General features: G+C 40.3%; 1 protein-coding gene across 1 annotated transcript in view; it reads left to right on the top strand.

The window, feature by feature from the left end:
* The window catches only part of cntn4 (contactin 4), a 133237-nt gene that overhangs the window by 74286 nt on the left and 44778 nt on the right, over positions 1 to 14173 (top strand). Inside the window, exons 6-8 of the mRNA XM_028406752.1 lie at positions 8299 to 8502; positions 10991 to 11093; positions 11823 to 12007. Coding sequence (XP_028262553.1) covers positions 8299 to 8502; positions 10991 to 11093; positions 11823 to 12007 — 492 coding nt within the window. The remainder of the gene's footprint in view (positions 1 to 8298; positions 8503 to 10990; positions 11094 to 11822; positions 12008 to 14173) is intronic.

Raw genomic sequence — 14173 nt, 5'->3', positions numbered from 1 at the left:
TGCATGGGTGGAGAACAGTCATACATAAGTGTGGTGATATCAGTACTACATGTATTGGGCAATATCCCCAATATCAAGGAAAAAGTGGAATGGGGAGAATAAAGCAGGTGTACTCCATGCAATGGTACCATCATCATCAGCCCACTCACTCACTCTTGGCAGTTGCCAGTGCTGTTCACACATTGTTTAATTGGACATTACAGTGACTTGTAATGAGCTGGCAGGATAAGGTCTGTTTAATGTCCGATTCAACTAATTTGGACATTTGCATTTTCGCATACAGCTCCTTTGGGTGACGTCTAGAAAATGTCATGACTGCAGTGCATGTAGCTGTGGTTGAATCGTTTTATACTTATGCACGATTTCTCACCATCCAGTTTATTTTCATGGAAAACACCACAAATATTTCACTGTAGACATCAAGTATCTCAAAATTTCACCCACTTACAGTGGCAAAGGTCACACATTCAGTTCTTATATGCTGATTAAATCAAACACAGAGTGAGCCTCTTTCATACACATACACCCATACACATATATTATGCACACTGTATGAGAGTCGTCCTTTATCCACTCAGCTGAAGTTGAAGAAACATGGAGTGTGGAGTGTTATAGCATAATAGAACATAGAGCAGCCATACAAGCCTTCTACTTGTCACTATTAATGCAGGATTTTATTTTTCTTGTAGTGTTTTTTTCTTTTTTAAATGTTGCAATTTCTAGTAAGTGGTAGTGTAGAACTAATATTTTATCATTATTATATATGTAAAGTTATTCAAACAGCAGTACATGGACAAAAATTGAAATGGAAGTAATGGATAAAATAAAGAAAAAAATACATAAAATATATAAGGAATAAGGGGAAAGCAGTTTGTTAGTGGCATAATTGTGGCTACTGTAGTTGAAAGGGTGTATTATCATCTGTTGTGATGATGATCCACCTGCTGGCAGAGGAGGGCCTTAGTGATATACAATATATACTATAGGGGTGAACAATAAGTGCCGTTTATTGGTCTAAAGACTGCGATGAAGGTTATTAGTTATATGTTACTTAAACTGATTGTAACTACTAGAGAGCCAGTTGGTGATGATTCACCAAAAGTGTGAATCATCACCAACCACTCATGGCAAGAACAGCACATCTGTGTGTTTGCCTGATCTCATTTGGCTACACAACGGATATAATCACAAAGTGAATGAGTGGTGGGTGTAACTTCACTGTAGATATATACACCAAAGCAAACAGGAGAAGGTCAATATTGTATATAAAATATAATGAGTTTATCTCAGCAGGGGCCGCTATTATCTTCTAGTGTATGTCTCCTAATGTGACCTGTGAACAGCAGTATAGAGACAGGATGAAATGGAGAGTGTGCAGTTTAGGCATGACATGCCCTGCCTGCCAGACCTGAATCCCGCACAAAGACAGAGCGGGGTGCTGCCTCCTCTATGCTGCATCCACACCCTCACTCTCCATCTGACAGGCCAATGTCAGAGCATGCCAGAAATATATGGTAATCATCATTGAACTGCAGAGTTAAAGGAAGAAGCATGGATTAGCACAACCTGGTTACAGCACAAACCTTTTTTTTTCTCAAACCATACGCCTCAGAAATGTTTGTTTCTCCCAAATGTGCAGTCCAGTACCCCTCCTGTCTGTCACAGTGGATCAGAGGCTGCAAGAGGAGCCGAGAGGCTGTCAGTTTCTGTCTTTTTCAAAGCCAGCTGCATTAATGGTCTGCCAGTGTGACCCAGCCACGCTCTTTGTACTACACGATTACTGTGTTTAGTCGTGGACCTAATGCTGCTGACCTCTATTTTCTAATGGGGAGAGACCTTTAAGGGGCACTCAAGACTGAAATCATTTGTGTGTATCTCCACTAAGAGTGGATTTTTTCAGACCGTGTGTATGTGTGTGTGTGTGTTGTCCCTGTTTCTCCTCCCACCCGAGGGTTTGAGAGCTGAGCATGTGCATCCTGTCCAGTCCTGTAAAGGAAACAGTGGATCAGAGGATTCTTGGAGCCTGGAGCAGATCTGGGAGTACTGCACTCAGTAACACAATGTGGGATGACAGTAGTTTAACAGGGGAGGATTTCTCTGACTTTTTTTTGTTTGTTTTTGGGCTAAGAGGCAGTATTTCAAAGATGCGCTTCTAAATCAGTGACTGTTTAGATTCTAACAAGACTAAATTGTGAGTTTATTCTCTCGGCTGACAGGAACTTTCCTGATGTGGATTCTGTTTTTGGCTTCACGAGGGCTCCTCTTTGTGTCTCAAAGTATTTTAGAAAAAAAGTAGTTCACATTGTGCTCGGATAAGAACATTTTACCTGGTTTGACACATACCCAGGAACCTCTCCTAATGTAATACCATACTGGTGACGGCTGTAATCATAGATTTTATTCATCCTGGATAAAGGTGTGCACTGTTTTGTTGTAAATATGTGCATTTTGCAGTTTGCCCACATGCTACCACTTTGTAATTAGGTAATTAAAAATGCATATTGTTGTCACAGCATGCCCTTACATGTATTATTAATATGAAGTGATGAGGCAGCTGAAGCCAGTAATAAATGATGATAACAGGACCATCCTGATGTAACTCCTGAAGTCCCTTTGTATTGACAGATTGCTGCTTGTTTTTTGGCAACAAAGGGAAAAAAAATTGTTGTTGCATAAATGGCGCCTGTGCCCAGATGAAGTATTGCTTTTAGCAGGATGGGCATAAGACTCCACCACCACCCTCACCCCACCACAAGGGACAGTTACAGTGGCTGGCTTAGTTTTGGGGCTGCAGCAGCATGATGAGGAACAGGCCATGGCCTGTATTGTGTAGAAATTAATCACATTACAGGAAACAAAAATGATGCAGTTTTTTTCCATCTGCCTGCTGACGTCACTGACTGTAACAATCAGAATCATTTACTGCTTTACTTGTTGCCATCTGCTGCATTTTGTTTATCTACCTCAAATCAACTGTTGGGAGATGCAGCACAAATGCTAGTCTGTGTGAGGTGCATGTTTAATAATTATTAATATCAAAATAATCACATTTTAAATGTAAGGCATGCCACAAAGTCCGGTTACTCATCAGGGCATTGCTTGTCCTAGCCATCTTAAAAGCATAGACATACAGAGCCACTTTGTGTCCATGTTGGAGGCTCCGAGTGTTGCAGTGTTGGCAGTGTCACAGTCCCAAATAGGTAACACATCAGTGGATCTGAGTTGGACCGATGCAAAAGCAGGAATCATGTGCTGTAGGGCAGCAAGTCTTATCAATAAAGACCAAACATGTTTTTTTTTTTTTAACCATGCTGTAAACATGTTTATTTTTGCTGTAAAGTTGCACATTTTAACATGGAGGATTGGACACACAAGCATCATACTGTGTCCATCCACAGGTGCTCCAGCTTGATTAAGTCATTTCCTTCTCAAGGCTGTCATAAAGGATGATAGATCTGATTTGGAATTACTGCCCACCACCTTCATCTCCACCTTTGCCTTATCACAAATCTGTCTGGGCGTGATCTTAGCTGTGCAATGAGACGGGCATGTTTGACTTGCATGTCTAGAACTGTCTTTGAATATTCAGTGAGGCCTGTCCTTTGAAGCTGCTCCTGGGTCTCTTTGTGTGAGTGAATCACAGCCTTATTCATTGTGACTCCTGCAAAGTGATCTTTAACCTCCAGGGGAACCACAAAGAACTCTTCTAGGACATATGTAGACCCCTCAATGACAGACCAAAGTGGACAGAAATGTGTGTATTATAAATAATTCAACATCAATATTAATACATGTTTTCAGCTTTGAAACAGCATTTCCAACAGCATCAGTTTTAGCTTGTCATCATGATGTAAAAGAGGACTTCCTGTTACTATGGCAGTGATTGTAATGCTGCAGGGCAACTGGATTTCTTATAAAATTTGTCTTGGAGATGTCCTGTTTTCAAACCAGGGAGCATTGTGTAACCCATAAAATCAATGCCCTGGATGATTTTGTGAAGAGCGCTCGGCCAGCTGTGCAAGACATCTCATTATGTTCCTGCTCTCTCCGGTATTCTGTAGCTCATGTTGTGCCATGTAGTCATATTGGTTTTAAACATAGAACGAGAGCAGGTGCAGCCATAGTCCAAAAGCACTGGAGAGGAAACAAACACAAACAACATGCCTTATCCTGCCTTCAAGTGTCCCTCGTCCCAGTGGATCTCTGCTGTGCCATCACTCTGTGTTCAGCTCCGTATGCACAGCAGCCAAACCCCGAGTCCTGAGCCCCAAATGGCGCTGATCGGTGCAGTACCTGCTCCTTTCAGCCAGCGGGGGTATGGGATCCTGCTGTGATAAATGGGCCCAGCAGCAAGGGGAGACCAGCGGAAGGGTTCCTCTAAGACTGTTTTGTTTAATTGCTAGTCTGCTAACAAGTGGTAGGGTTTGATTAAGCTCAGCAGGAAAATAGCACATGGCTGTCAGTTACACTGAGTGCAGAACTCAACAGCAGCAGATTATCTCACACATTCCAATCTGATGCAATGACATCGATAAAGTGAATAAGAGGAGTAAATCTCACAATGAATAGGCAAACTTGACCTATATACTGCACAACTACTACTAATATACTGCATCTATTCCCTTAACATGGCTGCTGATGGGAAACGGAGGCATGAATTATGAAAATATATGCAAACATTCAGCATGTCTCTGCTCGCATATGGAGCACATATGATGCTCATTTATTGAAATTATAAAACATGGGTAGATCTCATTTTAGATGGCAGCAACACTTCTGCTCTGTAATAATTTCTGAATTGTATGTCTGTCATGGTTCAATTATGGCGCTGGTACTGGTGAAAGTGACCGCAATGTAAATTTTCTGTTGTTCTCGTTTTCCTGCTGAACATTTGTCTCAATTTAAACGCACTCTCACACGAAATTGGATTATGGACAAGGTTAATGGAGTCCCATAATTACGTAATTTAATCTACTGTAACATTTAGTGATTAATTATTATTACATAGTAATTACATAATTACTATTATGTTACTAAATCCTCAATACTTGCTTTTTGTAATTACTCCTCTTTTCTTTAAGGCATCCAATGTTGTCAAATCGGAGGCCTAATGAACCAGATAACTGCACGAACAGAAGTCTTCATGTCTTGATCTGGCCTCTTAGTGCTGAAGTAATTATAAAAAATGAACAGTTAACACATCTTTTCAGAAGCCATTATAAGGCTGTGTAGAAACAAACAGGCTTGCTTGTGCAAATTCCTTGAAATCTAAGCATTCATATTGATGCGAGTTGTTCATGAGTGTGTTTTTTTTTTTTTTTTCCTAATTTCGGGAAAAACTCCAATACAATCATGTTAAACCAGAGAAAAGCTGCCATTTAAACGTGAAAAATGCCTATTGATTAAAGTGGTCTGACAGGTGCTTAAAATTGTTCTGCACTTCTTGTTAGCAGTGAAGATGATAACTCTCATGAATATAAAACCATGCACACATCACTGTGATTGCAACAACAATTCTGTACAAAATAGAGTGATTGAAAGGAAATGTTTTGAATTATCAAACACAAAATTTGCTGACAAAAAAACAAGTGTGTCTAAGTTCTTAGGTTTGTATTTCCTTGTGTATTGTGTACAACCACCCGGTCTCTTTACGTAAACTTCCCTGAGCAACTCTCCTGCGATCGGACCCTCGCATCTCAGCTTTAAGACAGAGAGTTACGTTGCGCTGCAGAAGCGAAAACCCAGGAAACATCCTCCGCAAGCCGCTCACATCTCTATCAGCAGCGATTCAGTAAAAACCGGCTGGATATCAGTGAGGAGAGCCGGTGCAGCCGCTCTCTCGACGGTGGCAGCGACAGAGAAACAGCGTGTGTGTTTCTATGGGCAGAAAAGTGGCTGCTGCTGAATGCCTGTTGTGATTCCAACTTTAACTTTACACTTTATTAATAAATAAAGATCTTCGGATATACGTTGTCCCGCATTTTAATCAGATGCACCACAGTGATTCCTAATTCATCCTTACCAGTGGCTGACTCTACAGAACATTTATTACAACAATAAACAGGAAACAACTGCGCGAGTTCAAACCTGCCAGCTTCCCTCTCATCGCTGTCAGAGTCACAGCCACACACGTTGCCGGCTGGCTGTTCGGAAATTATTATTATTATTGTTCGGAAATTATGCCGGCTTTCACAAAAGCTCGGGCAACAGTCACTGCAGAAACATGAGCCCATGTGTCCACAATCCATTCACATAACTGACGTAACTCGCCCGGCGCTGCCTCGCAGTAAAGCTGTGCTCGCTGTCCGCCATCCATCGCTCCCACACCGCTCGCAACTTTACTTTGAACGCCCTGTTTACGCCGATGTCCAGCGGTTGGAGTTCTTTGTTAACCCTCCCGGGATAACGGCAAGCTATGAATTCATCTGCTTCGCCTGTATTTTTACACCAGCGGTGAGACGGGCGTACGCGGAGTCGCGGATCAGCAGCGAGGGTGATGCGTGAAAAAAAACCACCCGGTCTCTTTACATAAACTTCCCTGAGCCACTCCTCGTCTCCTCATTTCTCCTTAACAAAGACTCCTGCTGGAAACATTTCTTTAGGCAGAGTCTTTCTCTTCCATAGGCGGAAGTTTCTGTCCATTACCATCCAGTCCACCACTACAGTCCGTATTGATACAGTGCTGGTCCCCATTCTCTCCACAGTTTGGTTCACGGGGATGTCGAAAGTGAGGTGGACTTCATCCATGTTGGTGATGTGGCTGGGCTGGATGTTTTTGCTGGCAATATGCCAGCATAACGCAGAAGCTGTAATCCGCTGGAAGTTGCTGCGCCAGTACCGTAGCATTCAGCTGATTGGTGAATTGCTGCCAGCATGTAGTTTACGTACCACGTCCCCGTGTCTGGTAGTCAACCCATACACAAGGCGCACCGTATTATAAGGCGCAGGGCCGACTTTTGAGAAAATTTTAGACTTTTAGGTGCGCCTTATAGTCGTGAAAATATGGTAAATCATTTACTCTCTCAGATCATCAAGCACAATTATTGACTTGTAATTTAATGATAAATGTTAAAAGTCAATAAAGAATTAAAGAATTAAATAACCCAGACCTAATTTGCAACAGGACTTATTCAGTAAGTAAATAAATAATAATTGTTAAATATTTTTTGGTCTTAAATGAAGTTTAGAGAGAAGCTTTTTACTTATAATTACTTATAAAAGATCATGTATTCATTGTTTAGCTAGTTTGATTTGTTTGATAAATCAAAGAAACATAAATAAAAAAACATACAAATATTCCTTATAACAAAAAAATGCATGCACAAATCTACACAAAAATGTTTTACTGTAAGAATCACCAGCCTCTTTCATTTGTTCAACACAGGTGTGACACATCACACCTCTTATATACTCCATGAAGATCATGATCAGGGCTGCTAGCTCACTGGAATGGTTTAGCCTGACACCTAAATGGAGCAGTCTGTCCTGTTGTCATCTGTAGCCTTGACAATTGTTTATGTTAGTCGCTCACTGTTGTGTTTGGTCAGTTTCCATTGTTAGCTGCATGTACAGTGTATTCTCACAGCATCTATAAGAGCTGTTAGAGTGAGGGCATCGTGTCTTTTGTGACATTGCCGAAAAGTAATCAATATGTGTTAAATAAATATGAATAATTTGATTTTTGTAAACAAAGAATGCTATTGATCTGGCAGTCCATCTAAATGTTGCTCAATTTAGATACCCAACAGGCTTTCCTGTCTGTCTCTTTTTTATCATTAAGTAAATTAATATTGTTTACTAGATTGTTACAATACAGTGGTAATTCTGTGGATTACTCATTTAATTATCAATGGTTAAGTGATTGGATCTATTAGCTGGCAGTGTTGCTGCATTAGCTAATAATTTGATTATGTTATGTGTGTGTGTGTGTGTATATTGTGCTTGTAGTTTATTTTTCTCACAGTTATATTTTCTTTATTATGTGTCTTGAGTAGTATAAGTCTAATGCTATCTTAGAGGACCCTCATTAATAAAATGTCTTTGGTCCATTAACTACTTGTTTTTTCTGTAAGGTGGATTTCAGTTGATACATTTGTATTTATATGCACCTCACACACATATGCACACCTCTCACATGTCCTGGCATCACTTTTTACTCAAGGAAGATAGAAGCTGGTTAACATTTTGCCACCTAGACCAAAAAGATTGATATAATCTAAATATCTACCTTCAGCCTCTTTTACGGTTCCAGCTCCCTCTTGCATTTACACTGAGAACTCCTTTTCTTTTTATCCACAGATCTGATATTTTCCTGGATCTTCAATGAGTATCCAACATTTGTGAAGCAGGACACTCGCCGCTTTATCTCACAGGAGACAGGGAATCTGTACATCGCCAAAGTGGAGCCCTCAGATGTTGGCAACTACACCTGTGTGGTGACCAACACTGTCACAAAGACCCGCGTCCAGGGACCACCCACTCCACTAGTGCTCCGCAGTGATGGTGAGGTCTGCATGTAGAACACAATTATGTGCTAACCAATTAACATGCAAACAACCACAGCATGAAGTTTGTTCAGGTCAACTGGGCTGCATATTTCAGTGTGTAGTTATAGAACGTATTAATCAGAGTATGCTGTCATTTTGCTTTTGCTTTGTCTCGAAAATATGGCTTGTCATTGTGGTGCATGGATGACGAGTGTGTAATTTGCTACTGAGGTTATATATTATATATGCAGGTGTCTGTTCTATAGACAAAATAATCTACGTTTACATCTACATTTACTACAGCCCATGATAACAACAACACCAGACCAAACTGGTGTAGCTGGTATCTGAAAATAGAAGTAGGAGTTTTAACGAATACAAATGAAATTCAAAGGTTAATTATCTCTTTCTTGGCTAATTTCAGCATGTCCTTTAACATGTGGACCAGTTGCTTTAGGCTGGCCTTATCAAGGCACTCCAGAGGAAAGGTCATTGTCAGCAAATAATTTAATTGTAGGCTTCTATCCCAGGAGCACATTTGTTACTATTTCTAACTCAGAAAAATATGAAGAAATACAGAAAAAAAACTCAATATAGGTTTCACTTGAAAAGTCTTTGATGGCATTTATGTGGGCTTTTGTCTTACCATTAATTATAGCTGCTCTAATGCAATAAGATACCCCTTCAAGATCGAAGATGACCCTTTTTATCTAAGTGCTTTTATAGGCTTTATTATTGGTCCCACCGCTATGGAACAAATGTCAAGATATTATTTTGAATTAGTATTAATGCTTTATTTTAATCCAATCTTTTACTTTTGTCATGGTTGTCATGGCCCCTTTATGCTCACAGTAATACACCATTTTTATCATGTCCAGCCCTCTGACAGCGGATCAAACCCACACGCCATCCTAACAGCCAAAAATCATGCATGTATGTACAGTATTTATAAGCATGATTTAGCATTTAGTTATAAAATTTGCACCTGTGGTATTTTACCTGATATGTATTGCTTTGTGATTCATACACACAGTACATAGACAACCACAAAAAAACATTTGTGCCAACACGCTTTTTATATGTTACAGTACAGTCTACAGTACAGAAGATTAAAATAAACCTTATTACCTTATTGGTATCAGTGTCTGTATCATAGTGCAGTGTTGACTGTTTTCATAATCACAGGTTCCCCTGCTTACATAAATATTGTTGTGTAGCTCTGCTGAAGGAATTCATGCTTGAGCTTACATCTTTGGAGACTTAAAGACTTAGAATGAGCATCTGCCATGTGATTCATACACTTTCAAGTAGACCCAATATTGTTGTGATACCAGCTCTAGTTTGAAGAGAATAGCACTTTTTCTCCTCTGCATTTCCTTGTCTTTCTTTTTTCATTGTACATTTATGTCAGCTGCAGCTAGCAGATAAACTAAACGTCAGCCCTACATCATGGTGGTTGTAGAGGTGGGTGTGCATCAGGTAGTGGGAGGTGCAGGTGGGCATTTTAAACAGGTGTCCTCTGCAAAAGGTTATGGCATGAGACAATTACCCGTCCACTTCCACCTGTCTGCTTTAACATGGGTGATCGTGCAGTGGTTACATTCTGGTATGAGACAGTTGTGATAAGGATCTGAATTAGCTTTCACAGTCACTCAGGGAGCCATCCTGATAACACATGCCTCGCCAAATCAACAAGATGAAATTGGCCTGTTTCCTCCATCTCTAGAGCTATTTGTGCAACACAGCCCTGAATTACAGCAATAGGGGGGGAAACCTATTGTTACACGGGTGGATGAGAGTGCCTTAAAATACCACGTCGTGCACCCATGCTGACAGTCGGGACAGCTCGGAGAAGTGACACAAAACCCAATTATAAATTCATGGATACAATTTACCTCAGCTTATTTGAAAAGAAGAGGAGCAAAATACACATGTGCTTTTATCTTGGTCTTGTTTTATGAATAAATCTATACCAAAGCTAGAACACTAGAGAGGCTACAACCCTGTCTTCTTCTTTATCCAGACACTTTTATAATATTAGCAATATTATAATCCACCAGAGCTGCCTCACCAACAGTGAATGGATGCTTTGTAGACATTGTGACAAAACCCAGGGAGATATTATGGGTCTATTTTCTGGTTCATAGCTGTTAGCACTACAACAAGATGAAACTCATCTGGATGTAGAGGCTCAAACTGTATGAATTCTCTTTTTTCTTTCATTGAACATCAGTGGGTTGCATGTCGGCTAGAGAGCTGCCTTCTTTTTCTCATTATTTCCAATGGGGGAGTGTTCTGAGACGGTGCTGAGAGCGGCATGGGTTTCTGCTGTTTAGATGGCAGTTTTGGAAATTTGAAACATTTCAGCTTATAGCGAGCTTAAGACAGCTGCACTTGAAGAAATGTTTTTCTTTTTTTTGTGGCAACATTAGAAACCACTAGATTTTTGCCTGAGTTGTTAAAAATACTTTTTTTCTGCTCTCTTATTTGCATTTCTCTTTCAGGTGTCATGGGTGAATATGAGCCAAAGATTGAAGTTCAGTTTCCAGAGGTTGTTCATGTTGCCAAAGGATCCACAGTAAGACTGGAGTGCTTCGCCCTGGGAAAGTAAGCCTACTCTTAGTACACACTCAGTGTGCTCACAAGGATTTAAAAGAAAAAAAATGTTACTAGCAAAAAGCTGGGGTGTTTTTTCATGTATTTCAGTTCTTTGTTGCAATCCTCGTGTGTTTCAAGCTAGGCTGCACATCTGAGAAATTAGAAGGCACATGTTGCGGTGTAAGAATCTTCAGTTAAAATAACGGGTTTTTTTGCAACACAGCGTACTGACGCCCAGAGTCTGAAGTTGGAGAACTGAGCTGTTGTAGTTTAGTCCGCAGAGTGTGAGAGGTTATTTTTGCTTTAATCTTTCTACCACAATCAGTTTTATTGAAGTGTCCTTCCAGTGTACTTAAAGAGATCCAAGAGCATTCAGACGGATAAGCAAAAACATAACAATCATTATTGTACATCTGAAAAATGTAATTTATGGGGTAAATGAATCATTTGTCTGCATCGCCTGCTTTTATTGAACATAAGGGAGGTTTTTTCAGCAATTTTGCAAATTTAAAACATTAAATCCAAATTTATGATGGACCAAGACTTAAAATGAGGCTGTAATTATAAAAAATAGGATTGGATTATTAAGACAATTTAAAATTTTTAGGAAAAGTGTTTTTGCATTGTTCACTCTTATCCCGCCTTTTCAGTTCATGTATGATAACATGTGGTACATCTGTATAATAACCTTTCACTTACATTTCAACTATTTGTCTGACAACTATAAACCTCTCACAGCCCAGCACCATCTATAAGCTGGAGGAGAATGGATGGCGTCCCCTTCCCTAGAAAAGTGGACATGCGAAAGGCCAGCGGCATCCTGGAAATCCCCTATTTCCAGCAGGAGGATGCCGGCACTTACGAGTGTGTGGCCGAGAACTCCAGGGGAATGAACACAGTGAAGGGAAAGCTCTCTTTCTACGGTAGGTGATCCCTGTATGCATGAATATTTGACCATCGCACCCACATCTGTCAGAATGGCTCAGACTGAGAAGCAGCAAAAGCAGACAGCAACTGCTCTTATGAAGCAGTCGGCAGTGATCAGCAGAGGCTTTTGTGGCGTACATGAGGAGGGAGGCTCATTTTAACAGCACATCAAAATGATTAAAGGCTGTCAGCCATGATGCCTCTAATGTTTTGATCCAGATTAAAGGAGTGATGCGGATGAGGCTGAGCCCTTGGATGCGACCTTGTTGGTGAGCCTTGTATTGGGTTCCACCAGATGGCATCATGATTGACATCCAACTTGAGTGGAGATCAAAGCCGTTAAATGTGCTATACATAGAGCAGTGGCACATATGTCAGGGACATAATCTGCACAGCAGCATCTGGATCGATGGGAAGAGGGTTAGGAGATTCACTCATTGTTGCTGATCATCCCACAGTTGCAGTTAACCCCCGCTGAGCTTGGATACTAGGAGTCAAGATAAACCATTCGTTCCCAAATTAAACCAGAAATTATAATCTCCTCTTACAAAGTGACTAATAGTTACATTTAATCTTTTTTTAGGAGACGTCCTTTTTATCCCCAAGATGGTGCCCATATGTGACATTTCATGTAAACGCAATACTGTGGGTTTTTTAGGATAAAATCATATTATGATGGAACTTTTAGATTTTGCTGTTTTGCTAATTTAGTATTTTCTCTTCAATATCCACACACTTGTAGTGCAACTGCAAAACACTGTTGTAATGATTACTTTATTGTAAACATTAGGATGCAGTATTGAACGAGGAAACAAAATATCTGAAGCCAGAAATGAGTTTTTTTTCTATGCACTGAAGTTAAATTAGTAGAATAAGATTATCAAGAGGAGAAGAAGGAGCAACATTTTTGTTTTACCCAAATTCAACCTCTTTGATTCCATGTTTAAAACCATTATGTATATTTGGTAAACTAACCTGGTTACTTTCTCCACTATCATAAATAAGTGCATAAAATCGCTCATAATATTTGGATTTTTAAACCATCTCTTCCCACCTCCACAGTTTCTTTGTTTCCTTCTGCCTTATTTTCTCCCTTTCAGGTCATGCTGTCAGAAATAACTCATTTGGGGCATTAAACAGTTTGCCATTATTTACAACAGCCCTGAAAGCTCTTAGCCTCGTTCTCTTATAACAGCCCAGAAGCAGCATGCTGTGATCCACCAAGGTTTGATTTGTCCTTTTGAGCCCTTTCTCCTCTCTCATTTTTGATGTCTTTTGTCAGTCTCTCTCTCTCTCCCTTTTCTCTCTCCTGCTGTCTGCGGCTAGGTGATAAAAATCAGTAATCTTATTTTGAACTCCTTTTGAATTAAGCCTTTGAGACATTCGTCAGCAGTGTTAGCCAATGGGGGATCGATAAAGGGTACGTCTTGTACATCCAAGCCTAGATACAGTGAGAGCCGGGCTGTGTGGAGAGGTGGAGAAATGAAGGTGTGACTTTATGGTGGCACTGTGGTCATTGTTAAAACATTGTCACACTTTTTAATGTCAATGCAACAAAAACACCTTTTGTTTGCTTAAATCCCTCTAATACATTATGGAGGAGCTCAGATTTTAAATAGTCTTTTGATTTCATTACCTCATTTTTCAAATTTGAATAAATAAATGTTCTTTTGGCTGCTTGGTTATATTGCATAGGGAAAGTAAACACAAAGCTGTGACAGGTTAGTTTCCTGCATATGTTTTTCTGCAGATTTACCGCTGCATTATCTCGCAGTGATTTCACTGATAAGACAAATTCCCATCTTCCCCCGGCTTTAGCCACTTGGCGTTTGGCCTGATTGTATGCGTGTTTGGTCCGGGCGCAGGCTGAGATGGGATGCCTGCTTTCATTTGGTGAGCGTTGACTGAGAGTCGATAGGTTCGCAGCAGGTGAGGGATGGAGTGAGGGACCCTGACAGTGAGGGGAAAAAAAACAACAAACAACAGTGACAATAGGCCTCAGAAAGGTGCAGTGGGTGGGGCAGCTGGGTCAGGCTCTGATGGAGAATTGCAGTAGCATGAATGGATCTGATGCTAAATGACTGCTGAAGGGGAAGTCTATATAGCAACTACTTTCTAACATCTTTTCCTCTGGATCCTTTTTTTAAGTGCACACACGCCGA

This window comes from Parambassis ranga, chromosome 5 (genome assembly GCF_900634625.1).
Source record: "Parambassis ranga chromosome 5, fParRan2.1, whole genome shotgun sequence".
Classification (NCBI taxonomy): Eukaryota; Metazoa; Chordata; class Actinopteri; family Ambassidae; genus Parambassis; species Parambassis ranga.
The sequence above is the reverse complement of the archived record's forward strand: the minus strand, read 5'-3'. Positions and strand labels throughout refer to the sequence as shown.